This window comes from Bos taurus, chromosome 2 (assembly GCF_002263795.3).
Source record: "Bos taurus isolate L1 Dominette 01449 registration number 42190680 breed Hereford chromosome 2, ARS-UCD2.0, whole genome shotgun sequence".
Lineage (NCBI taxonomy): Eukaryota > Metazoa > Chordata > Mammalia > Artiodactyla > Bovidae > Bos > Bos taurus.
In genome coordinates this window covers 15,141,774-15,169,426 of record NC_037329.1, presented here as the reverse complement: position 1 = coordinate 15,169,426, position 27,653 = coordinate 15,141,774, and the positions used below count along the sequence as shown (strand labels likewise).

At 38.9% G+C, this 27,653-nt stretch overlaps 1 protein-coding gene across 3 annotated transcripts in view; it reads left to right on the top strand.

The window, feature by feature from the left end:
* Positions 1-27,653, top strand: part of ITGA4 (integrin subunit alpha 4) — a 91,760-nt gene that overhangs the window by 5,913 nt on the left and 58,194 nt on the right. For 2 of the 3 annotated variants that reach the window (NM_174748.1, XM_059891805.1), the window contains 7 exon segments: positions 17,402-17,508; positions 17,604-17,733; positions 20,312-20,379; positions 22,537-22,666; positions 24,008-24,093; positions 24,718-24,780; positions 24,873-25,010. In NM_174748.1, coding sequence (NP_777173.1) covers positions 17,402-17,508; positions 17,604-17,733; positions 20,312-20,379; positions 22,537-22,666; positions 24,008-24,093; positions 24,718-24,780; positions 24,873-25,010 — 722 coding nt within the window. 3 annotated transcript variants of the gene reach the window in all.

The window sequence follows — 27,653 nt, the reverse complement described above, 5'->3', positions numbered from 1 at the left end:
TGGGTGATATTTCTAATGGCTAAAAAATATCTCCCCTTGGCCACAGTTCTTGGGCTGGGTATGGTGATCCATTGTGCATGTGGGTCATTGGTTCATTTGGCCGTTTCCTGAGGGATGCCTAGTGCTGGAACCTGGGCTCACAAAAGAAACACGGCCCTTGCCTCAAGGGGTTTGCAGTCTATAGCGTGGGTTATTATAGGAAAGTATGCTGAGACACTCTAATCTAGTTAGGAGAATAAGGTGATGTCTTCCTAAGAAATTCTAGTGGAAAACTGAGGGAAAAAAGCAGTTATCTCAGAGGAAGATGGAGAAGGCAATGGCACCCTACTCCAGTACTCTTGCCTGGAAAATCCCATGGGCGGAGGAGCCTTGTAAGCTGCAGTCCATGGGGTCGCTAAGAGTCAGGCACGACTGAGTGACTTCACTTTGACTTTTCACTTTCATGCATTGGAGAAGGAAATGGCAACCCACTCCAGGGTTCTAGCCTGGAGAATCCCAGGGACGGGGGAGCCTGGTGGGCTGCCGTCTATGGGGTCGCACAGAGTCGGACACGACTGAAGCGATTTAGCAGCAGCAGCAGCAGCAGAGGAAGAGGTTATGGGAAAGGGTGCTGGACAGAGCAAAGCATGTATGAGCACCCTGAGGTCTTTGAGAGGGCAGTATCTTTGGATGGAAAGAAAAGAGCACACAGTTGACTGGCGTGTGAAGCGGTGTAGATAAGAGACGCGAGCAGGAATTATTGTGTTACAACTTGGTGCCTTCTCTGGCAGCTGCGGAAGCCTGGCTGTCAGCATGCTCTTGTGTGGTCACATACTCTGCCTCCGCGTGGGCACAGTGCAGTGGAGGCTGGGGCTGGGTGTTGGGCTGGGGGGCACAGATGCACAGAGGGAGGTGTTGGCTCCAGTGGCCATGGTGGTGCTGAGCAGTGACAGACGCAGGGTCTGGTGCAGACCCACAGGAACCTACAGGGGGCTCGGCTGTGAGTGTGCTCTCGCCGGATGTGTGCACAGCAGTGAAGCGGGATGATGGGCAGCAGGCTGGTGACCTGCAGCCTCACAGCTGCCTGGCCGAACCTTGAGCCTGGGCCTGAGGGTGACATCAGCCACTGGGGTGGAGGCAGGCATCATGTACTTCGGCTTTGGTGGGTACAGGGAGGAAGTCAGTTGGCTCGCTTATCACACCAAGGTAGCCACAGAGGCCTGGGCTGGCTGTTAAGGTGGCTCCTGGGCTCCTCAGGGGCAGGGAAAAGGGATTATGGCAGAACCCAGGTATCAGTGAGCACTAATATGTGTGGGACAAAAGCTGGCAAGATCTGCAGGAGGTCCACGGTGTCCGTACTGGCCGTTGATTTAGTCAGTGGTGACATCTGCTGTTTGTCTGCAGAGCGGGTCTCTGTAACCCAGGTCTCTGGACTTCGTAATTATTAAATGAGAGAGATGAACAGGAAGAAGGTTTCAAAGATGTTACCCAAGGTTCTGACTTGGGCTGTTGGACAGACGATGGTGCTATGTCTCGTGAGATGTAAAAATAGATACCTGGTAATCAGTTGAATGTATGGGCCTGCTGGGCAGGAGAGGTCTATATAGGCAGTTCAGAGTTGAAGGAAATTGGCATAGAGATGGTAATCAAAGCCATGGAAGTTAAAGAGTTTAACCTGGGAACGTTCTAGGTTAAATGGATCACTGGACCCAGAAGAGATCCCACAGCACTCCTGCCATTTGAGAAGCAGCTTGAACAGTATTGGTCAACTCTAGCTGCAACCTAGATTCTTCTGCCAAGCTTTAAGAAGCCCAGTGCTGGTGGCCTTCTCCTAAACTAATTAAGTCTCTGGGAGTGGGTCTAGCTAGGTTAGATATTGTGGTTTATAGTAAGAATATATATTTGGTCTTCAACCCCATTTCTGACACAGTGATCCTAGAACCCTTGGAGTTTTCTAGAGTGATAAATATGTCATTTGTTAGGTTAATGAGGTGACTTTAGGACCAAAGGATGTGACTGGTTGCGAGCTGAGCACACTGTATGATCAGAGGATCGGAACTTTCATACCTGTCCCCCTGACACCAGCAGAAGAAGAGGGGCTGGAGGCTGAACCAGTTGCCAATGGCCAATGATTTAATCACTCATGGCTATGCAATGAAACCTCTATAAAAGCCCAGAAGGACAGGACTTGTGAACATGTGGGGCTTTAGGATGAGCGGTGCATTCACAGAGGGCCTGGGAGCTCCCTTCAAGTTTCCCATGACTTGCCCTCTGTGTCTCTTCCATCCAGTTCCTAAGTTACTCCTTTTGTAATAAACTGATAATCTAGTGAGTAACATGGTTTTCTTGAGTTCTGTGAGCCACACTTGTAAATTAATCAAACCAAAGGAAAACATCGATGGGAACTTCAATAACCAGTGGACTTGAGATTGACATCTGAAGTGTGTGTTGAGGGGTAATAGGAAAGAAAGTAGTCTGTTTTAAATATTTCATGTATTTTAATCAACTGTTAAACATACTCCCAGTGCATTTTTACCTTTCAAGTTTCTTCTAAAAGTTCCATTACCCATCGAGGAAGTTTTATATGAATTTATTAAAGTTGCCTAAATTTCCTAGTCCTATAGAAGATAATCACAAATTGCTGGGTGATAGTAAGGTATTTTTCAGTGTTCTTCAGTAATGTACTGTATGTACTTTTTTCTTTTTTTTAACCTTTTGGTTTCCTTCACCCATTTCTCCCTCTCTGCCCCCAGCTCTGGCAGCCACATATCTGTTCTTTCTCTGAGCTTTGTTTTTTTTTTTTTTTAGATTCCACATATAAGCAAGATCATAGAGTATTTATCTTTCTCTGTCTGACTTAGTTCATTTAGCATAATGTCATCAGGGCTCAGTCATGTTGTTGCAGACAAGAAGATTATATTCTTTTTTATGGTTGAATGATACCCCATTGCATATATATACTGCAGCTCTTCATCCACTCACTCTTCATTGAACACTTAGGTTGCTTCCCATCTTGGCTATTACAGAGGGGGGATACATTATGCTATTTTTAGTTGTGTTTTCCTTTTCTTTGAATATGTACCCAAAAGTATTGTTGGGATTGTTAGAACTATGGTAGTTCTATTTTTAATTTTTTGAGGAACCTCCATACTGTTTCCATAGTGGCTGCCCCAATTTACACTCCCACCAACAATGCACAGCCTTTTTCTCCACACCCTCACTAACATTGGTTATCTCTTGTCTTTTTGATAATAGCCATTCTAGCAGGTGTGAGGTGATAGCTCCTTGTAATTTTGATTGGTATTTCCCTGATGGTCAGTGATGCTGGGCATGTTTTTATATAGCTCTGCTCCATATTTTCTCTCATTCAGTAGGTTGCTTTTTCGTTTTGTTGATGGTTTCCTTTACTGTGCAGAAGCTTTGTAGTATGATGTAGTCCCACTTATTTATTTTTGCTTTTGTTGCTTTTGCTTCTGGGGTTAAACTTTAAAAGTTATTACTCAGACATTTGTCAAGGATCTTGTAGAACTGAACCCTTAATTGGTGGGATCTGACATTATCTCCAGGTAGATAGTATTGTAATTACAAGTTGGATTTCAGGACCCCCACCTAGTATCAGAGAATTTCTTGGTGGTGGTGTGGAAAAGCTTCACCCACACACATTGGAGTTGGGTGAAGAATCCTTAGTAGGGCATTGGGAGTTTGCAGAGGTCCCCAAATGACTCCAGTATTCATCCATGGTTAAGAACCATTGGGGAAGAAAAAAGAGCAAGAAAAATAGACTGAGGAGGAAAAGCAAAAGGGGTAGCCAGGGAATCAGGTCAATGTGGCCTTATGGAAGTTGAAGAATGGGAGATTTTGAGAAGAGGTGAGTGGTTGGCATATCAAAAGAGGCCAAGAGGTCAAGCTAGGTAAGAGCCTAGGAGGAGTCTTTGAATTTCGAAAGAATTGGTTTGTTAAGAACCTTGGAAAGACCTGTTTTAGTGGTAATGCCAGACTTCAGAGGGGTGAGGAGTGAGAAAATATTGGTGCCAGGTATCAACTCTTCCTTTATTAAAGAAAGAGTTCTTCCTTGGGCTCCTCCTTCATTTATTAAATAAATGTTATCCATTACTTATGTTGGTACTTGGCATAGAAAGTTGGCCAAGATGGCTAAAGCCTTAAAAGAACTCAGTTATAGGAATAACAGGTAAACAGATATATACTTATGAGAAATGTCACAAACTTAATGATAGATATGCACAATAGGGAGAAGAAGCTGGATAATGAAAGTATTTTGGAACAAGGGACATGAATAATCAAGTCAGTTCTGGCCAGTTTTGATGAGCACATAGTAGAGTCTCAATGAATGTGAAATGGATGGGTACACTTCTCAGATTTGGGTGGGGTATTCTGGGATTTGCTGTATGTTTCAGCATTGTTTCCAGAGGTCTAGGCCAGCCTTGCATTCCAGATTCTGCCCACTCACACTGGACAGTCTAAAGAATATGCACTCCTGAGACAGGAAGTCTAGAATGGACTGTCTTTAAAATTGGCAGAATTTTAATTTTAGGAGTAGTTGGCAATATCAAATTAGAATATGGAAGTGTACTTGCAGGGGACAGGACTGGGTTCAGTAATGCCGTGTATTGGTTCTGATGTCCTCAGTTTATCCCTAAGGAGTTTTAACAAATGATTAGTCATCTCTTTCATATAATTTATATGAAATACTGTAATTCACAATGAATTGTTCAGATATAGTAAGAGTATAGACATAGTTGTCAAATCTCTTTTGCTGGAAATATTTTGTGAAGTGGATTTAGACATGTCCTTTTAAAATTATATTCTAGGTAGAAGTCTCTTGTCAGTATCTACCCTCTGTGAAATCATTCTAGGTCTACCTAACCTCAATGCTATTCTCTGTTTTCTTGGAACCATTTTTTAGTATTTATTAGAATATCATTATTTTGTCTGAAGATCATTGTTGCATTGTCTCTGCAACATCTTATCCCCTCCTTTAAACTTTGAATGAAAAGTTGCCCTCTGTTGTCAGTAACCCCTCGTCTCAGTCTGATCCTACACTGACTGGTACAGAATGATGCCATGGACTGCCTGACTGATTTTTGTTTTTGAACTTTATTATCATCCTGATCTCCTCCTCCATCCTACCCTGTGAATTCCAAAACCAAGCTCAGAATGTCAGTATTGACCAGTGAGCATTCAGTGAGGGCAGGTTTCCCTGGAGTGCTTTTCTGCTCACATTTTTATACTGTTTTTGTTTCAAAGAACAACAGTATCTATAATATTAGTAATACTTTTTCAAATGAAATGGTATTTGTATATTAATGATGCTTTTTCAAATGACTCCTTAAGTCTAAGAGATTAATTGAAAACCATGGAAACAGAGAGTTGTTTTTCCTTATTTTCTAATGTTGGATGTTAAAATATAAGTTATAATGAAATAGAATAGGATTATTAATAGTGCCAATACTTGGATTCATTCTCTGATTAATAGTGAAGTACTCATAGCATATTACTGTAAAGTAGTGGATGACAGTGTGGGCTTGACTCTTTCCTTCCCCCACTTATAAGTTTAGTGACTTTGGGCAAGATGCTTATTCTCCCTTTCTTTCAGCTTCTCCATGTATAAAATTGGGATAATGATAATAATACCCACCTTTAAAGGATATAAGGAAAATTAAATGACTTAGTATATATGTTCACATATGTTAAAAGTGTGCCTATTACATGGGAAGCATTTAATAAGTGTTATTTTAATAATTATTGTAAGACAACATTCCTTCTTTACATTATGCTCGGTGGATATATCAGTTGCTGTACATTCTTCTGCTCTACTTAGTAAAAAGACTTGTATAGGTTTTCTATAGGAATGTGAAGAAGTTTGGACCCAAGGCACTTGGAAGGAAACCCTTATCTTAGATTCAGGCTCACAAGCAGAATGGATTTCTAGGGCTCAGAAGTCTAGTGATGACTTAGGATCAACCCAGATTTATAAAATTGCAACCATCAGGCTAGACTCTGCTGCCTGAATGCATTCACCTCTGTGTGGAACTCTTCCTAAATACAACAAAGTAAAATAAATAAAATTATAAAATAAAAACTATAATTAAAATAAAATGACCTAGAAGACTGGAATAGCTGTTTTTTTCAGGCCTATGATTATAGGAACTGTTACTTACATAAATTGAGCATGATTATCCATCATTATCAGATTTTTATTACTAAGTCTAAGAACATGACAATTTAAAGATGCAGCAAGAATTGTTTCTAATTTTGATGTTTAATTTGATACTTTAACCCTTGAGTGCCACTAGATGAGTTGGTGGAAATGTCCCATATCTCCTCTAAAACTGGTGTTTTACTGTTCATTACTCAGTTACTGTTTTAGCTGTTAAATTCATGAATATCACTGTTACCTTTTAGAAACATCACCACCACATTTTATTAGATGTTTGGGAAAAGTACACAGTTTAATATAAGAAGCATAATCTAATGGGTTTAGTAATAATTAGTGTTTGATAAGAAATAAAAACAAGGGGCCCTTTGGCTTAAAGAGCTGAAGGAATGCTGCTGATCCAACCTCACAGCACCCTGAGCTCCCTCTGCTGGTGGGTCCACATCAATGCAGTGTGGGTACACTGGGGAAGCATTTACCACTCATTTAATGAACACCTACTCGGTGCCAGAAAGTCTTGTACGCACAGGCATACATTTTCCGTAATTTTTATAACCCTCCAATGGTAGGCCTTATATTCTGGTCATATTTGAATTGGTATGTTTGCTTTTAATGCCATATGTCTTTTCTGTATTCTGTTTCACTCAGTAATTGTTGCTTCTACAAATACAGATATATTGAATGAATGACGCTTTATAGAATGTAGAACAAGAGTCATTTGTTTTTCAGGATTATTTGAGAAAAATTTAGAGTGGATGAGTTTGAAGTATAGAGGACTAATCTTTCAATAGAGTAGAACTTCATGTTAAAAAAAGTAATAGATGGAAGTAAGGTCTTTCACTATTTTTCTAAAACTTGAAAATTATGTCGTGTTTTGAAAGATCAGACCAATGTGTGTGTTGTCTTAGTATCCAGAAGACCAGTTTGAGAGCCCCAATCAAATGTCTGAACCGATTAAGCCAGTGACATAGGCAGATAAACACTTGTCACTGCATCCATAAGTCCCAGCTGCCCTACCCAAATGTGTCACTCAAGCTGTCAAAATCTACAGGAAGACCTTTGAGTCTGGTCTTACCCCTTTGCTCATTCCTCAGTGGAAATGCCAAAGTGCTGAGCATTGATCTAACCTGAGGAAAAGATCGGGATAAGATAGAGACCAAGTAGATGACATTTTTCATGAACCCTAGAAAGCTGACAAGAAATTTTACACATTTTCAGCTGGCAGAAAAGATTAGAAAGTGAAATTTATTCAGATAATTCATACATTTGAAATATTTGTACAGTTGTATTGTATATACTCCAGATTTGTGAAAAGTAACTACTTTGAGATCTTCAATTACTAAAAGTTTTTTAAAATTCTTTTCCATTACGTTTTAGTGTAAGATATCGAATATAATATCTTGTGCTGTACACTAGGACCTTATTGTTGGTCTCTTTTATGTATAATAGTTTGTATCTGTATCTGTTGATCCCAATCTCTTAATTTATTCTTCTCCACCTTTTTCCCTTTGGTAACTATGAGTTTGTTTTCTATGTCTGTAAGTCTATTTTTGTTTTGTAAATACATTCATTCATATCATATTTTAGATTCTGTATATACTTGATATCATATATTTTTGTCTGATTTACTTCACTTGATATGATAATCTCGAGATCCATCCATGTTTCTGCAAATGGCAGTATTTCATTCTAAAATGTCTTATGCTTGATTTTAATCTTTTCCATTTACTTGTCCCATGAATTTGGGCAAATATCTTTACTTCTTTAAGATTCTATTTCTCCACCTGTGAAATGAGATTGTTAGCACAGTCCTCCGTTGCTGCTGTGAGAATTAAATGAATGGAATGTGTATGGTAAGGGCTCACTGACAGTTCAGTTCAGTCTCTCACTCCTGTCCGACTCTTTGCGACCCCATGAATCGCAGCACGCCAGGCCTCCCTGTCCATCACCAACTCCCGGAGTTCACCCAAACCCATGTCCATTGAGTCGGTGATGCCATCCAACCATCTCATCCTCTGTTGTCCCCCTCTCCTCCTGCCCTCAATATTTCCCAGCATCAGGGTCTTTTCCAGTGAGTCAGCTCTTTGCATCAGGTGGCCAAAGTATTGGAGTTTCAGCTTCAACATCAGTCCTTCCAACGAACACCCAGGACTGATCTCCTTTAAAATGGACTGGTTGGATCTCCTTGCAGTCCAAGGGACTCTCAAGAGTCTTCTCCAACACCAAGTTCAAAAGCATCAATTCTTTGGTGCTCAGCTTTCTTTATAGTCCAACTCTCACATCCATACATGGCCACTGGAAAAACCATAGCCTTAACTAGACGGACCTTGTTGGCAAAGTAATGTCTCTGCTTCTTAATATGCTGTCTAGGTTGGTTGCTGACAGTGATATGCCACAAATATGTTATGGAGGAGGATATATGCCATGATGTATATCATAATCATATCTTTAGCTTAATCCTTAAAATAATAATGTCAACATCAACTAATGTTTGCCTGCTTTCTCTGCCAGGCTCTGGCCCAAGCCCTTCACACCCCTCATTTACTGCCCACAGTCCTTGCAGAATCCCTCTGAGACAGCCATCTCTGGAGGCCCGCCTAATTCTCAATCCTAAACCATCCTACTCACATATCGCACTTTGTAAAGATCTTCAAACCTGCAAACATTGTTTTCCTTCAGACCATCTGTTACTATCTTAAAACTTAAGGGACTAGTGTTTTGGAAGAGAAGTAGGGGAGAATAGTAGGAAGAAAGAAGACCTCTCCAAAGTTTAGATCCCTGAATGGTGAAAATTTTGCAGTTGTATCCTCTGTTGTTGTTCTTCAGTTGCTAAGTCGTGTCCGGCTCCTTGTGACCCCATGGACTGCAGCACGCCAGGCTCCCTTGTCGATTACTATCTCCCGGAGTTTGCTCAGATCCATGCCCATTGAGTCAGTGATGCTATCTAACCATCTCATTCTCTGCTGCCCCCTTCTCCTCCTGCTTTCAATCTTTCCCAGCACCAGGGTCTTTTCTAATGAGTCGGCTCTTCAAATCAGGTGGCTCAAGTATTAGAGCTTCAGCATCCGTCCTTCCAGTGAATATTCAGGGTTGATTTCCTTTAGGATTGACTGATTTGACCTCATTGCTGTCCAGGGGTCTCTCAACAGTCCAACCTCTAGTACCCTCTAGTGGAACATTCTGTGGTGGAAAAAGTGGGTATTAGAATTCCCTCCCTCAGCAAATATTTTGTTCCTGCGTACTGCATGTATGCCCTGTTCTGTGCTGTGGAAATGCCACAGTCAATGAAATAGTCAATCTTCCCCCATCAAGTGACAGTCAAGAACAAATATCTCGTCTCCCATAGTCTCTGTCATATTTTGTCACTTGAAACAATGGCACTAAAATAGATGACATGAAAAACAGTAAAAAAAAATGGCAAAAAATGTTCCTAATTGGCTTTGTATTATTATCCTTTGTATCCATCTATCAAAATCACTACTTATTCATATTTATATACTCATGTACATACTAAAACAAAATCAGTAAGTGGAAATGAAAACCAAATAGTAAGCATACATTTTTGTATTTACTTTCCCAAATACAAATTGAAAGAGGAAAATTATGAAAGAGAAAGATGGACTTAATTTTTAGAATAAGGAGTCTGGTTTTCATGTGGCTTTGTTTTTTTTAATGTCTACTGGGAAAATGCATTCAACTGTGCTAAGAATTAGTCATTCTAGTTGTATAAAAGCATGGAAAATTATCATGTATTAATTTCTACCAACCTCATTTATGTTAAACCATGTAAAGTACATTTTTTAAATTATGAAGCTGATTTGATTTACTAAGAGTTTAGATCAGTAATGTATGAGCTGAATTGAAAATCAGATTATAAATCATTTAAGCATGACTTTTGGATACAATATAAAGATCATCTGCATTTATCTATGATGTTCTGTCAGGGAAATTCATTAGAATTAACTTTCTCATGACAGTTCTCATAATCATCATTTCTGACCAAATTATAAATACTGTATTTCCACATGAAAAAAATTGGCTTAACATTTGATATGCTATTTCAATGTTTTGTTGAAACCAAGGAGGGCAAAAAGATATTACTGTCATTTTCTAAATGGAGTAGTTCCTTTTGAATTATTGTATAACACAGGAAATGGCGAAACCATGTATATTGCAGAGCAGTTGCTCATAAGTCCAGCTGCATGCTACCATTACCTGGGGAACTGTGTGAAAAATTCTGGTCTGAATCTCAATGTGGGCACATCAAATCTGAGCCAGAGAGTGGGACCAGGTGTCAGTATTTGTTTGAAACTCTCCCAGCTGATCTTGATATCCAGTCAGAGCTGAGAACCACGTGAAAAGGCGTGTCCTCCAGAGCACAGAGGTGAAGGGAAAGCTCTGGAGAGATGCAGAGCATAAGCGTAAGCATAAGTGATGTAGTCTGACCCCTCTGCCAAGATTCCGCAAACACTGCAGAAGCAGAGGGGGAAAGTTGCTCAAAATTAAGGAGAGACTCAGCTCAGTAGTGGAGAGTTATAAGCTGTTCGTTCTTCCAGCTGATTTTGTCGTGTTACCAGTGTTGAAAGTAGCTCAAGATTATTGTTGCTGTTGGGTGCTGCCTGTGACAGAAGCAGTGTTAGGAAGTAGAAGAAACTTAACGTAAGCAGGAGTCTGTGTGTTTGTCCATTTTCTAGAATTATCTAAGTGTGTGACGCTGGAGAGTCTGAGCAGTGATGACACTGTGATGTCACTTGGGAGAGCTAAAACAGAAAGGATGCAAAGGGGAATAATCTGTGGACCTGGAAAACAGTTACCGAGATAGGAGCTTCTCTAGTCTCTATTTTAAAATCAGTAAGAGAACGCAGCTGAGAAACAGATGATGATTCACTGTTTTTCTGTATAAAAACTTTTGGGCCATTTTCAGTGTAAATTCGATGCATGAAGCCGGGCACTCAGAGCCAGTGCCTGGGACAATGCAGAGGGATGGGACAGGGAAGGAGTTGGGAGGGGGGTTCAGGATGGGGGGTACATGTGCGCCCATGGCTGATGCGCGTGGATGTGTGGCAGGGGCCACCACAGTGTGGTGAAGTGATGGTCCTCCAATTAAATATATTAATCAAAAAAACCTTTTGGGCCATTTTCATGCTATTTACATGGCATTTTGTGGTTCCAAACTATTGTATGTTTATTGCATACATATTACTATATGTTTTTAAATTTTGTGGTGGCATCTCTAGAACAGGAAACTTGTGTCTAAATATTGGCCATAATCTTAATGAAACTGTTCATTAAATACACTGCATTTTAAAGTAGTATAAATATAGTATCAATATATTATAAAGAGATAATATATTGTTTGTGACCTCTGTTCTCTCCTGTCTTTAATTTTCCTCCTGCACAATTGCTTCATAAACTGAATGTTGACTAATTTTAGAAAGACTTTGGTGTTTTCAGAGAAGATACTTTATTGGAGCGTCTTTTGGGATGTTGTTGTTCAGTTGCCCAATTATGTCCGACTCTTTGCTACTCCATGGACTGAAGCACCCCAGGCTTCCCTGTCCTTCATTATCTCCTGGAGTTTGCTCAGACTCATGTCCGTGGAGTCCATGATGCCATCCAACAATTTCACCCTCTGTCATCCCCTTCTCCTGCCCTCAGTCTTTCCCAGCATCAAGGTCTTTTCCAATGAGTCAGCTCTTTGCATCAGGTTGCCAAAGTATTGGAGACTCAGCGTCAGTGTGCTTGTGTGTGTGTGTTAGTCGCTCAGTGGTGTCTGACTCTTTGCCACCCCATGGACTGTAGCTCACCAGGCTCCACTGTCCATGGAATTCTCCAGGCAAGAATATTGGAGTGGGTTGCTACTACTTTCTCCAGGAGATCTTCCCAACCCAGGGATCAAACCCGGCTCTCCCACATTGCAGGTAGATTCTTTACCATCTGAGCCACAAGGGAAGCCCTCAACATCAGTCCCTCCAATGAGTAGTCAAGGTTGATTTCCTTTAGGATTGACTGGTTTGGTCTCCTTGCTATTCAAGGGAATCTCAAGAGTCTTCTCCAGCACCATAGTTCAAAAACCTCAATTTTATAGTGCTCAGCCTTCTTTATGGTCCAGCTTTCACATCAGTACATCAGTACGTCAGTCAGTCATTTGTGTCCAACTCTTTGTTGGATCATTGAAAAGGCAAGAGAGTTCCAGAAAAACATTTATTTCTGCTTTATTGACTATGCAAAAGCCTTTGACTATGTGGATCACAGTAAACTGTGGAAAATTCTGAAAGAGATAGGAATACCAGACCACCTGACCAGCCTCTTGAGAAACCTGTATGCAGGTCAGGAAGCAACAGTTAGAACTGGACATCGAACAACAGACTGGTTCCAAATAGGAAAAGGAGCGCGTCAAGGCTGTATATTGTCACCCTGCTTATTTAACTTATATGCAGAGTACATCATGAGAAGCGCTGGGCTGGAAGAAGCACAAGCTGGAATCAAGATTGCCGGGAGAAATATCAATAACTTCAGATGTCCAGATGAGACCACCCTTATGGCAGAAAGAGAAGAACTAAAGAGCCTTTTGATGAAAGTGAAAGAGGAGAGTGAAAAAGTTGGCTTAAAGCTCAACATTAAGAAAACGAAGATCATGGGATCTGGTCCCATCACTTCATGGGAAATAGATGGGGAAACAGGGGAAACAGTGGCTGACTTTATGTTTTGGGCTCCAAAATCACTGTAGATGGTGATTGCAGCCATGAAATTAAAAGACACTTACTCCTTGGAAGGAAAGTTATGACCAACCTAGACAACATATTAAAAAGCAGAGACATGACTTCATCAACAAAGGTCCATCTAGTCAAGGCTATGGTTTTTCCAGTAGTCATGTATGGATGTGAGAGTTGGATAATAAAGAAAGCCGAGTGCCAAAGAATTGATGCTTTTGAACTGTGGTGTTGGAGAAGACTCTTGAGAGTCCCTTGGACTGCAAGGATATTCAACCAGTCCATCCTAAAGGAGATCAGTCCTGGGTGTTCATTGGAAGGACTGATGCTGAAGCTGCAACTCCAATACTTTGGCCACCTGATGTGAAGAGCTGACTCATTTGGAAAGACCCTGATGCTGGGAAAGATTGAAGGCAGGAGGAGCAGGGGATGACAGAGGATGAGATGGTTGGATGACATTACTGACTCAATGGAGATGAGTTTGGATAAACTCTGGGAGTTGGTGATGGACAGGGAAGCCTGGTGTGCTGTGTTTCATGGGGTTGCAAAGAGTTGGACACGACTGAGTGACTGAACTGAACTTTGACCCCATGGACTGCAGCATGCCAGGCTTCCCTGTCCATCACCAACTCCTGGAGCTTGCTCAAAGTCATGTCCATCAAGTTGATGAGGCCATCCAACCATCTCATCCTCTGTTATTACCTTCTCCTCCCACCTTCAATCTTTCCCAGCATCAGGTCTTTTCAAATGAATCAGTTCTTCCCATCAGGTAGACAAGGTATTGGAGTTTCAGCTTCAGCATCAGTCCTTCCAATGAACACCCAGGACTGATCTCCTTTAGGATGGACTGGTTGAATCTCCTTGCAGTTCAAGGGACTCTCAGGAGTCTTTCCAACACCACAGTTCAAAAGCATCAATTCTTTGGTGCTCAGCTTTCTTTATAGTCCAACTCTCACATCCATACATGACTACTGGAAAAACCATAGCTTTGACTGTATGGAACTTTGTTGGAAAAGTGATGTCTCTGCTTTTTAATATGCTGTCTAGGTTTGTCATAGCTTTTTTTCCAAGGAGCAAACGTCTTTTAAATACATGACTGCATTCACCATCTGCAGTGATTTTGGAGACCAAGAAAGTAAAGTCTGTCACTGTTTCCATTTTTTCTCCATCTGTTTGCCATGAAGTGATGGGACTGGATGCTATGATCTTTAGTTTTTTGAATGTTAAGTTTTAACCCAGCTTTTTCACTCTCCTCTTTCAACTTCATCAAGAGGCTCTGTATTTCCTCTTTGCTTTCTGCCATTAGGGTGTCATCTGCATTACTGAAGTTATTGATATTTCTCCCAGAAATCTTGAGTCCAGCTTGGGCTTCATCCAGCCCAGAATTTTGCATGATGTATTCTGCACATAAGTTAAATAAGCAGGGTGACAATATATAGTCTTGACATACTCCTTTCCCAATTTGGAATCAGTCCATTTTTCCATGTTGAGTTCTAACTGTTGCTCCTTGACCTGCATACAGGTTTCTCAGGAGGCAGGTAAGGTGCTCTGGTATTTCCATCTCTTTAAGAATCTTCCACAGTTTGTTGTGATCCACACAGTCAAAGGCTTTTGTTGTAGTCAATGAAACAGATGGAGATGTTTTTCTGGAATTCTCTTGCTTTTTCTTTGATCCAACAGATGTTGGCAATTTGATCTCTGGCTCCTCTTACTTTTCTAAATCCAGCTGGTACATTTGGAAGTTCTTGGTTCATGTACTGTTGAAGTCTAATTTGAAGAACTTTGAGCATGTCCTTGCTAGCATGTGAAATGAGCACAGTTGTGTGGCAGTTTGAGCTTTCTTTGGTATTGCCCTTCTTTGGGATTGGAGTGAAAACAGACTTTTTCCAGTCCTGTGGCCACTGCTGAGTTTTCTAAATTTGCTGGCATAAGCGCAGCACTTCAACAGTGTCATGTTTCAGAATTTGAAAGAGCTCAGCTGGAATTCCATCCCCACCACTAGCTTTGTTTGTAGTAATGCTTCCTAAGGCCCGCTTGACTTCACACTCCAGAATGTGTGGCTCTAGGTGAGTTTTCACACCATCATGGTTATCCAGGTCATTAGGAACTTTTTTGTACAGTTCTTCTGTGTGTTCTTGCCACCACAACTTTGAGTAGATGAATCCACCATTTATCATCTATTTTTGACATTAATTAAAAAAAAATAGAAGTTTTAGTAAAAAGTCAAACATTTGTATCATAATGAAAATTAAAATTTCTTGTTTGTTATTCTTCCACTTTCTTTCAATTACATGGGTGTAACGTAGCCATAGTAACCACTTTCTTTGTTAGACTTGACCCACTCTATGCTACAATATCAGAGAAGGCAATGGCACCCCACTCCAGTAGTCTTGCCTGGAAAATCCCATGGATGGAGGAGCCTGGTAGGCTGCAGTCCATGGGGTCGCTAGGAGTCGGACATGACTGAGTGACTTCACTTTCACTTTCATGCATTGGAGAAGGAAATGGCAACCCACTCCAGTGTTCATGCCTGGAGAATCCCAGGGATGGGGGATCCTGGTGGGCTGCCGTCTCTGGGGTCACACAGAGTCAGACACGACTGAAGCGACTTAGCAGCAGCAGCAGCATGCTACAATATAATTGTCTTTCCCTCCTTCCCTCCCCCTTGTCCCTTCTTTTCTTTATTAACTTGAATAGAGAAACTTCCATCCTTGGTCAAGATTTAGGCTGCTGCAATATCTCCTTTCCATTTTAAGTTTTTGTTTAGTTGCTAAGTCATGTCTGACACTTTTGCAACCCTATGGACTGTAGCCCACCAGGCTCTTCTGACCAGGGAATTTCCCAGCCAAGAATACTGGAGTGGGTTTCCATTTCCTCCTCCAGGAGATCTTCCCGACCCAGGGGTTGAACCCATGTCTCTTGCATTGGCTGGGAGACTCTGTTACTGAGCCACCTGGGAAGCCCGTTCCAAGTAGCCATTGCTAATGAAGCCCAGCCTTGTCTTTCTAGACCTGTCCTTAGTCGTCTTCCTCTGTCTCACGCTCTTGGCAGGCACTACCAGGAGGTGGGAGTTGACATTACTATTCTGCAAGAAACTCGGCCAAAAAAAGATGATCCACATAGCATAGTAATGGTGTTCCAGATCATGAAAAACACCTGGGTAGTCAGGGCCTCCCTTGGACCTATGAAATCAATCTCCAGAGAAGGGGCTAAGAAACTTTCTTCAGGTTAGCTATATCAGAGGGTTGGTTTGTCCTGAACTTCATGGTAGAGAATGAACAAATTAATACAATGTGTACACAAATATCTTTCCACACACCTTAAATTCTCTCTTACCTAGACTTACTGCAAATAATTTCACTTTCCAATACTACATTATCTGTGTAAGTATTCTGAGTTTGCCCAGGAAGCTTTATCTAGGGGTTAAGGTGATAGGTGCCTAATGATTTAGAGTATGGTACCTATCAATGAATGAAATTTGGTACTAAAATTAAGTTTAAAAACTCAAGTTCCATGTCTGTATGCAGTCAAATTGATGCAAATGTATTTATCTGCCTTTAGAAGTAAGTTCGAGTGGAATGGATCTGTCACGATGCATTTGAAGTATGTGGAAATAGGCAGCAAAAGGAATCTTAATATGCTGCATCTTATTCTCCCCCAAAACCACTTACTTGAAATCACAGTTAATATAGAATCCCAGCCATAAAGCAAAGAAGTGATTTTAACAGAATAAGGAAAAAGTCACTGGGAATATCTTTTTTGTGTGTGTGTGTGTGTTTTAGAAGTATTGCTTATGTGTAATATTTTATTTTTGGCTTTCTGGCTATTCATGTCTTTGTCAAAGTGCCTTCTGAAGTTTCTTCTATACTAAGATAATCTCAGTTTTTCAAAGTCTTTTTTCTTTGTTGAAAACATCACAGTTCCACTAACTGTAAACCATAGGGCAGTTTGTTTAAAATGGTAGGCATTGTTAGTATGTTAATTACATACAGCCGCTTCCCACGGTCATCATCTTCCAGCTTCAACAAACCGTGACTTAAATGTTGAGGACCATATTGTAGTCCTCCTATTCTTAGTGTCTCAGTACATGAAACGTTTTAGAAAGCTCTCTGGTAATGTTGCTGGCATTGCTAGATAAATGATCAAGACAAAGGTGCACATTCTTTGCCAAGCATTGCATAATGCAGTTAAACTTGCACAGCCCATGTTGGTTTAAACTGGTTTACCCTCTCTTAGTCATGCTGGTTAGCTGTCTCCTATATGAAGGCCGTCTCTTCCTGGTATTGCCAATCAGAGGTCTTTTCTACAAACAAAAATCACAGTGAGAGAGCAATTACGTTAGCACAGAGTAACTCATGGTTACCCCCGCAGTGTGCACCGAATATGTGATGACAGGGAAACAGGGAAAGATGGTATTCCACAGAAGCTGGAGGAAAAACCACTGGGGAAGAGCATGCATGCTTATTTTCTCTGTTCTTGCAGAATAACATTGTTTTCAAATAACTGCTGATAAAATTATTTTCCAACACTGTAGGTAGCCCTTTTGGAGATCCTTGTGGAAAGACTTGCTTGGAAGAAAGAGATAATCAATGGCTGGGGGTCACGCTTTCCAGACAGCCTGGAGAAAATGGCTCCATTGTGGTAGGTTGTTGGGATAGTTCCCTGATCACATCGTGAAACCAGATACCCTGGGTGTGACTTTCACATCATTTGGTCTACTTTTATGTTTTATTCAGACTTGTGGGCATAGATGGAAAAATATATTTTACATAAGGACTGAGTCTAAGCTCCCCACGGGTGTCTGCTATGGAATGCCTTCTGATTTACGAACAGAACTGAGTAAAAGAATAGCTCCATGCTATCAAGGTAAGGCATGGTAAATATGTGAATGCCTTTAAATTTTTTTTTTTTTCAATTTTGGATACTTGGTTAGCAGTGGGAGGATCTTTGAAAACAGCTATGTTCTCTTGAACGTCTCATATTATTATTTCCTTTTTTCTTTTTTTGCTAATCCCATTGCAGTTTCAATTTTCAAAGATGAACTGTGAGATAGTAAATGACAGAGAAGCCTGGTGTGCTACAGTCCATGGGGTCACAAAGAGTCAGACACAACTGAGTGACTGAACAACTGTGGTTTTTTTGGAGCTAGGAATTCTGCAAACTATTCGTTTGAATAGTTCTAGCATCTAGTTTATAATTTTCAATTTTAGCATTAAATATATTCTCAATTCAGTAAAATTATGAAATAGATTGAAAAATCTGATTAGGAGGAAGAAAATTGTTTCTTGCTTTATCTTTAACTTCCAACAAGATTCAGAAAAATTTAAAATATAAATGTGGGCAGATCTTTTCTACTCACTGTGTCTTTTTTTTTTCCCCCCTTGAATTCACTTATTTTCTTTGAAACTGCAAGGAATTGCTAATGTAAGTTTGAAAGGTCTTTCCCATAAAAATTTTAGGTCATAGGTAGCATTAGTGCATACAGAGCCAGGACATAAACTGAGACAAGCAGTTGGAGTTGAATGTCAGCAGAACACTGAAGAAATGATACCTGTAACAGAACTAAAATTCTGAATATGTGTCTTTAGAAAGAATATATGTGAATGACAGTTTCCAGTCTGTTTTAACCAAAATGATTACCTCAGTGCCCAAAGGCAATTTCTATTACTTGACAAAACTTGGAGCATGAAGCCAAATTACATTGATTCTATTAATACTGGCCTCTTTCATGCCTGGAATTTGATATCATAGCAAAGGTCATATCAGCTGTGTTCCTAATTTGTCTTTGAATGCCAAGAAGATAAAAGGTGGATTTTAATTTCTTAGTTGCAGTAAAACTTACTCTAGCTATTGTCCCATTTTTCATAATAGTTTATGGTTAACATTTTAAAATATTTTACAGTTGGGACATTTCTCTCTGATTGACTGTGGAGGCCCTCATGATCATTTGAGGTCTTCAGTCTCTCTATAATGCAGACTGGCCAGCCTGAGTCATAATCTCCAGTCCAGATGAGGCCTTTCCCTTTGCTGATCTCAGTTTCCTTCAAAATCAAGTGCATAAAAGTGTGATGATAGGAATTAGCTGTATAGGCTGAAAAAATCTTTAGCTTGCATCTCTGTTAGATTGTTTTGACAGTCTAATAGAGATGCAAGCTAGAGATACTTCAACTGCAACATCCATCCCCATGTAGCTGGCCCCATGTCTGGTGCTTTTAACTGATCTAGCAACCACTTCTGACTATTCTAATCGTGTGAGATGATGCACTTGGATGCTTCAGGTGCTGCAATTCTTGTCCTGCACTGGCTGGTTCCTTCATTAAATGCTGGTGCCTCCTTCGGTATAGATTTTGGTCCATTACATTTTTTCATGTGTTTTCTGGGTAACTTTATGAAAGGGTTGATAATGTCCATGGATGACAATGTGCACTCCAAATATATATATATATATATATATATATATATATGAATTCATATATATATATGAATGAATGGATGGATGGATGTGAAGTTGCTCAGTCATGTCTGACTTTTTGCGACCCCATGGACTGTAGCCTACCAGGGTCCTCTGTCCATGGGATTTTCCAGGCAATAGTACTGGAGTGGATTGCCATTTCCTTCTCCAAGGGATCTTCCCAACCCAGGGATCGAAACCAGGTCTCCTGCATTGTAGATAGACGCTTTACTGTCTGAGCCACCAGGGAAGTCTAATATATACACACACACACACACACACACACACACACACTTAGCCACATCCTATGGAGGAAAAAAAAAAAAAAACATGATGGCAGAAACCTAAGACAACTAAAACTTAAACTTAAAAAATATATAGGAGCAGGGAAAACAGAAAAAGGAATTAAAAAGCATGACAAGGAGTGGTAATTATAAATGACTTACCAATTTATTCAACATTTCTGGTTAGCAAAACCGAAACAAAGATGTGGTCCTCTGTCTTCACAGAGGTTTACTTATGTCAGTTCTTCAGGAAAAGCAAGCTTTGTGCCCATAGTAAGTTTCACAAAGCACACATTCATGGGGGGTTTGTGAGAAGAGACCCTCCATCTCCATGCAGATCTTGACTATGTGATTTACAGCTGGGCAAAATCTAGGAAGCCTATTTTAAATGGAAACCTGGACTGGAAGCCATAAATCCTATCTCTTGTCTTAGATGCTCACCTGACAACTTTTTGTATTTTGCTCGTTCTTCCCCTGAAAAAGAGACTGCGTAGATACCTCTGTTGCTATTTCATAGGGATATTTTGAAGATCAACATGGAAGAGATTTGTGACCTTAAATTTAACTACTTTTACTAATTTTTAAAATAATATTATTGTAAAATAGATTTTAAAAGGCATACTTATAAGGATTTATAAATAAACAAAATTATGCAGATTTTGTCTTTATTTTAAAATGAAATCTTAATTGTTTTTCTACTTTATTTTAGATTATGTGAAACAATTTGGAGAGAATTTTGCATCATGTCAAGCTGGAATATCTAGTTTTTACACAGAGGTAATAGTCCAAAAAATAGCTGCTATAGATGTTTACATATAGAATTTTAATTCTTCTGAAGACTTAGAAGACTGATATTATGCTTTGAAATAAAGATTGAGTAATACTCAGATAATATCTCTTAAATATGAGTATATTACAACTTAATTTTTACCACTTGGTATTCAGCATATGTATTGATAAAATAGTAATATTTAGATGGTTGTGTCACCCAAGACCAATTAAAAGTCTATACTAAAGAAAGTTATCAGAGAAATGCAAATCAAAACCACTATGAGGTACCATTTCACACCAGTCAGAGTGGCTGCGATCCAAAAGTCTACAAATAATAAATGCTGGAGAGGGTGTGGAGAAAAGAGAACCCTCTTACACTGTTGGTGGGAATGCAAACTAGTACAGCCACTATGGAGAACAGTGTGGAGATTCCTTAAAAAACTGGAAATAGAACTGCCTTATGATCCAGCAATCCCACTGCTGGGCATACACACTCAGGAAACCAGAAGGGAAAGAGACACATGTACCCCAATGTTCATCGCAGCACTGTTTATAATAGCCAGGACATGGAAGCAACCTAGATGTCCATCAGCAGATGAATGGATAAGAAAGCTATGGTACATATACACAATGGAATATTACTCAGCCATTAAAAAGAATACATTTGAATCAGTTCTAATGAGGTGGATGAAACTGGAGCCTATTATACAGAGTGAAGTAAGCCAGAAGGAAAAACACCAATACAGTATACTAACGCATATATATGGAATTTAGAAAGATGGTAACAATAACCCTGTGTACAAGACAGCAAAAGAGACACTGATGTATAGATCAGTCTTATGGACTCTGTGGGAGAGGGAGAGGGTGGGAAGATTTGGGAGAATGGCATTGAAACATGTAAAATATCATGTATGAAATGAGATGCCAGTCCAGGTTCGATGCACGATACTGGATGCTTGGGGCTAGTGCACTGGGATGACCCAGAGGGATGGTATGGGGAGGGAGGAGGGAAGAGGGTTCAGGATGGGGAACACATGTATACCTGTGGTGGATTCATTTTGATATTTGGCAAAACTAATACAATTATGTAAAGTTTAAAAATAAAATAAAATTAAAAAAAAAGAAAGTTACTTTCATTAAGAATTTAACAGAAATCAAAAAATAGCCATATCATTTGTTAATTTAAGCACTGAAAATATCTAAGTATGTTATTTTTAGTTACTAATTGGGGCGGAGCATATAAGTTAACATTTTTCATTAGAAGTATGAGAATTGGGAGATTTAAGAACTTAATAATATCCTCTTAAATAAGATATGTTCCCAAATATGTTATTTTCTTTCTAACACTACCACATATACAGTTGTACTCAACTTCTAAACCTCCCACTTTCTCTGAGTAACCCCTTATGAAGTTATGAATGCTTTCTAAATCTATGTAGCCAGGCTGTATCAAACTTTAGGTTAATAATTTCCATAAATATTGCCTAGTGTGGAAAAATAATGCTTTCTTCCTTACCTTATGTTTAAATTGACATCTTTTTTCAAAGTTTGGATCGTTTAGGAAATTTAGAAATATCAAATAGATTTAATTGCTGAAAGTTTTCATATTTCACCAGACAAATATGTCTACTCATTCCAATCTTTCCTCTGTTTCCTTTTTCTAAATTCTTACATTTATCATCAAATATGTCCCAGTTCCTTTTGAGTTACATTTTTCCAAGCTAACATTATTAAGGAACTTAGTCATTGACTTTTTGCAAATTGAAATAAATTAAGTCCATTTTTTACTCTTTGGCAGCACATGATTATCTCTGTAATGAGCGCTAATGAATTACCCAGATATGATTTCCTATAATAGAAACCACATTGCCTTTTTCCCCACAGCTTATTCTAGTGTTCAATGATTATGCCTTTGATTGTAAAGTCCAGCAATGAGTGTGAAGTGAGAGTTTCAGCATTTCTTCTCTGAAATTCTCATTTTAGGTGAAAGTTCACTAACTAGCTTCTCTGGCTTTTGGGGGCATGCTTTTAAACTCATTAAATGCTTATATTTCAGAAATTTATGAAAATTATTTTTGTCACTGTTTAACATGTGTATCTGGAGGAGGTTTCGGGTGGTGAGATTAAACTTTTAAATGATGATAAATTTTCTTTTTCTTACAGGATTTAATTGTGATGGGAGCTCCAGGATCATACTATTGGACTGGCTCTCTTTTTGTGTACAATATGACTACAAATAAATACAAGGCTTTCATAGACAAATACAACCAAGTAAAATTTGGAAGTTATTTAGGTACTGTAAAAATTGACAAACTTGAATTAGCTCTACCTTACAGACACTAGTAATTATAAATAAGGGAAATTATATCTTCAAAAGATCAAAATGGCCAGTAGTAACTAAAAAGCCATTTCAGAAACTGCCTCTTTAAGGCTATAGTCTATGAAACTTTAGTTAACTTAATATTTTACATGTGTAACTATTATCATCCATATATAATTCTTAGGTTGGAACTCCTGGTTTAATTTATTCTCTTGCAGTAAATCACTTGTAAGCTTATATTTTTATGCAGTCACCTTGTTATTATAAACGTAGCATCTATTGAATGCCTGTCATCTCCTGGGGGCTTTTGTCAATATTCTACATGAATAACTCATTTAATCATGTGAATGAGTAAATATAGTTTCCTTAAGGGCCAGTTGAAAGTCAGTGGGACTGAGAAGAGCACTGTGGACAGATGGGTGGCACTGTGAAGAGTATGGGTCCAAAAACAGCTCATTGACCTTGGCCTCAGAAGCTCTTAGAATATTCCCCAGAGCATAACTATTTTTATCCTTCGTCTTATTATTCTTTAATAAGTCAGCAGTAGGATGATCCATAGTCCTTATTTTTATAGAAAGTTAAGATCTTTTTCTGGCATTAATTTCCTTGTCATCGTAAAAGGAATGCTTTTCCCATAGCTTCTTACGATATACAGATTTGTTTAAACCTGCTTTAAATGTAAACAGCCTATACTTAGAAATAATTATAATAAGAAAAAGCAAGATTTTCCCCCTCTTCAAGCAGAAAGAATTTATTTTAAAACAGAGGAAGTTCATTTACAATTCAGCATTTACTTGTTGAAGGATGAAGGATATGCTTAAGCATTATAAAAAATGTAACAGTTTATGTCTTTTATCACATAATGAAATAAGAATATTTTACCTTGTCTGTAATTATACAATTTTATCATAATAGAAAGTTTTCAGGGCAAGAAAAGTTGAAGTTTAGGAAGATTTTTTTTTACATGAAGTTCAAAATGTTATATTTTACACTAAAGTTTCTGTTGCAACCTTAAGTTACACTAAAGTTTCTGTTGTAATCTTAGAAACTAGCATGTCCTGCCTGACACTACAGAAACTAACAAACCATATTTAAAAGAGCTAGCTTCAGTGTCTAAGGTTTAAAAATATAAGCCATATTGGTGGTGGTTTAGTTGCTAAATTGTGTCTGACTCTATTTAGTGTAGTCATTTTGAATTCAGTCTTAAAATTTAATTCTGAATGGATTTATGATTAATTCTGTAAGTGGATTTATGACAATGAATTTCACTCATTCCAAATGACGATTCTCACACCTCCATCCATTTTCTTGAAGGATACTCAGTTGGAGCCGGTCATTTTCGGAGTCCGCGCAGTACTGAGGTAGTTGGAGGAGCCCCTCAACATGAACAGATTGGTAAAGTAAGAATTACATTTTTTAAATGTATTCCTTCAAAATGGTTCAAATAGATTGCATAAGAGAATAAGATGTTAAAGGACGAACTGCAAAATTTCTCAGCAGTGAATCTGGAAATAATGAGCACTGTACATTTAGTGGTAAGATTGGTGAAAGTCATGTGGCTTTTAGATAAAATTGAGCAGAAAAGCTTTCAGGAAGATTACACAAGTTAAATGAGGCTCTTTCTTATGAGTAACTGTTTCTGAGATAGAATTTTCTCAAGATTCCAAGGAATACATTTATGGTTAACAAGTTTATAGCCGAAGAGAAATTGAGGCATCTACATTCCTGGTACAGTTGTGGTAAGACTAGAAAGAACAAAATGCTACTTCTCATTCTAGTTTTTGTTACATTATTACATGAACCTTACTTTGAAAATTGAGACAAACAACAGTTTCTGTGTTCTCTCTGAAGGAACAGTAGGATTGTTCCTGAGAGCTTGGTTCCCTAAACCTTTTGTATCACTCTGGAAAGAATCTTTTTAAAATATATTTGAGCAATTACAAGTTATGAAAATTAATGTTTTGAATGAAACATTTTTAATGTGAGAATCATCTAATCTTTCCTAATTCTTTTTCCCATTGCAGGCATACATATTCAGCATTGATGCAAAAGAACTAAATATCTTACATGAAATGAAAGGTAAAAAGGTAATATGTCTCTAACTTTGGTATCACCGAGGGCTTTGGTGAGTAACTCTTGCTTTTTTCTCAATGACTGGATCTGGTTTGCCTTGGAGCAGCTTGGGTCTTATTTTGGAGCATCTATCTGTGCCGTGGACCTCAACGCAGATGGCTTCTCAGACCTACTCGTGGGAGCTCCCATGCAGAGCACCATCAGGGAAGAAGGAAGAGTGTTTGTGTACATCAACTCTGGTTCCGTAAGTCTGATTGCACGCAGATTGGAAGCTGTTTATGGGATTTTGATCATAACTGTTGGTCTACTTACTCCAAAGTTCTGAGACTATAAATTTTTTTAGGCTTACTCTACTGATAAAAGTAAAAATTGTGATATTATACTGATGCTTTAAAAATGAAATGGGACTTCATGATGAATGGGCTGCTGCCCCAGTTTGATATCTTGAAAGTATGAGATCAATTGTCTGGAGTTTCTCTGTACACAGCTTGTATGTGTTCACCCAGGGAGTTGCAGTTTCTTTCAGTTGCATTGTGCAACTCTAATTTGAAAGAATAACTTTTATATGGCCCTAAAAATGTGGATGTCCTATTACTTTGACGGTGAATGTCCCCATAGAATTTGGTAATTATAAAGCACTAGTAGACATAGAAGATAAAGTATGAACTGTTTTTTATTTCTTGATTTGAAAACAGTTGAAAGCAAGATGTGTTCTGATAAGATATTAATTTGCACAATTCACATAGATTATATTCCTGATAAGAATGTAAAACTGACGTAGTTTATTCCAAAGCAGATGCAGTAGTTGTAGAAATAAGTGTTTACTTGCTTATGGTTGAGTTTTCAATTCTAGGGGTATTTTGGAGTAGAATTTGACCGCTTGACAATTCAATTTAGGGAACTCTACTGGCCTTATCTTGCCAGTCTGTCTTCTTGGCATCAAATCAAAAGAAAGAATAGATAGAGCCTTAATGGGGTCTTCTTGTCCTATATCTTTAAGAGCAATAACAGGTTTGTGAGAAAATTGGTTCATTTCTTAAGTCACGGTATTTTTATTTGGGATTTTACAAAATAAAATGTTTCTAGAAGGTATTTTGTTTAATCAGTGAGAGCATTTAATAAGCATGCATATTAAGCACTATACTAAACTCATTGCAATTTAAGAGAGAAAAGAGTCTTATAAAGCTGAGAGATCCTTAAAATTCCAAATATAGAGCAGGAAAATCATTTATGCACTGGCATATCCTAGACTGTTTAAACCTAAATTTAATAGTAAAACAGTATCATCTGTGAAGTGATCATTTGTTATCTCATTAATAGTGAAATCAAGAGTTACTTTTTCTTATATAGATATTTCACATTCTCCTATCAATTAATGGTCTCTCTAATAGAAGCTGCATCCTCATTTTACATACTTTTATTTCTTTTTACAACTAAAGTTTTTGAGAACAGTTTAAACAGTGGTATAGATACCTAATATAAGGCGATAAAGAACCATTTTTCCCATTGAAATCTTCAGCAATTCCAATATGAAAAACAGATAAAAGTGAAGTGCCTTTGTTTAAAGGGCAAGGGAAGAGTTCTCCCCTTAGACCACCCTCTTGTTCACTCTTCACTTCTACACCACTCAATAGAGGCATTGAATACTGGGGTTAATTTCATCATTGATTTCCACGTTTAAAACCTCTGCTATGTTTTTCTTCCTTTGTTGCCTTCCAACTTCTTGTTCCTAACTGTGAAAAGACAATAACTACTACTTGACATTCAGTTTGGTTCAGTTTAGTCGCTCAGTTGTGTTTGACTCTTTGCAACTCCATGGATTGTAGCATGCCAGGCTTCCCTGTCCATCACCAACTCCTGGAACTTGCTCAAAACTCATGTCCATTGAGTCGGTGATGCCATTCAACCATCTCATCCTCTGCTGCTCCCTTCTCCTCCTGCCTTCTATCTTTCTCAGCATCAGGGTCTTTTCTAATGAGTCAGTTCTCCGCATCAGGTGGCCAAAGTTTCAGCTTCAGCATCAGTCCTTCCAATGAATATTTAGGACTGATTTCCTTTAGGATTGACTGCTTTGGATGTCCTTGCAGTCCAAGGGACTCTCAAGAGTCTTCTCCAACACCACAGCTCAAAAACATCAGTTCTTCAGCACTCAGCTTTCTTTATGCTCCAACTTTCACATCCATACATGACTACTGGAAAAACCGTAGCTTTGACTAGATGCACCTTTGTCAGCAAAGTAACGTCTCTGCTTTTTAATATGCTGTCTGGGTTTGTCATAGCTTTTCTCCCAAAGAGCAATAGTCTTTTAATTTCATGGCTACGTTTATCATCTGCAATGATTTTGGAGCCCAAGAAAATAAAGTCCGTCACTATATCCATTATTTCCCCATCTATTTGCCATGAAGTGATGGAACCGGATGTCTTGATCTTCGTTTTTTGAATGTTGAGTTTTAAGCCAGCTTTTTCACTCTCCTCTTTCACTTTCATGAAGAGGCTCTTTAGTTCCTCTTCACTTTCTGCCATAAGGGTGGTGTCATGTGCATATCTGAGGTTATTGCTATTTATTGGTGTGGTTTACTATTGTCTGGACTTCCCTGATGGCTCAGATTGTAAAATGTCTGCCTACCATGCAGGAGACCTGGGTTCAACCCCTGGGCTGGGAAGATCTCCTGGAGAAGGAAATGGCAACCCACTCCAGTATTCTTGCCTGGAAAATCCCATGGACAGAGGAGCCTGGTGGGCTACAGTCCATGGAGTCGCAAAGAGTTGACTTCACTTTCCCTTTACTATTGTCTGTCTATTCTTTTATTGGAGTATAGACACTGTGTGCAGAGGAATCGTCTGTTTTATTTACTACTATTTCATCAGGGCTTGAAAGAATCCTGGA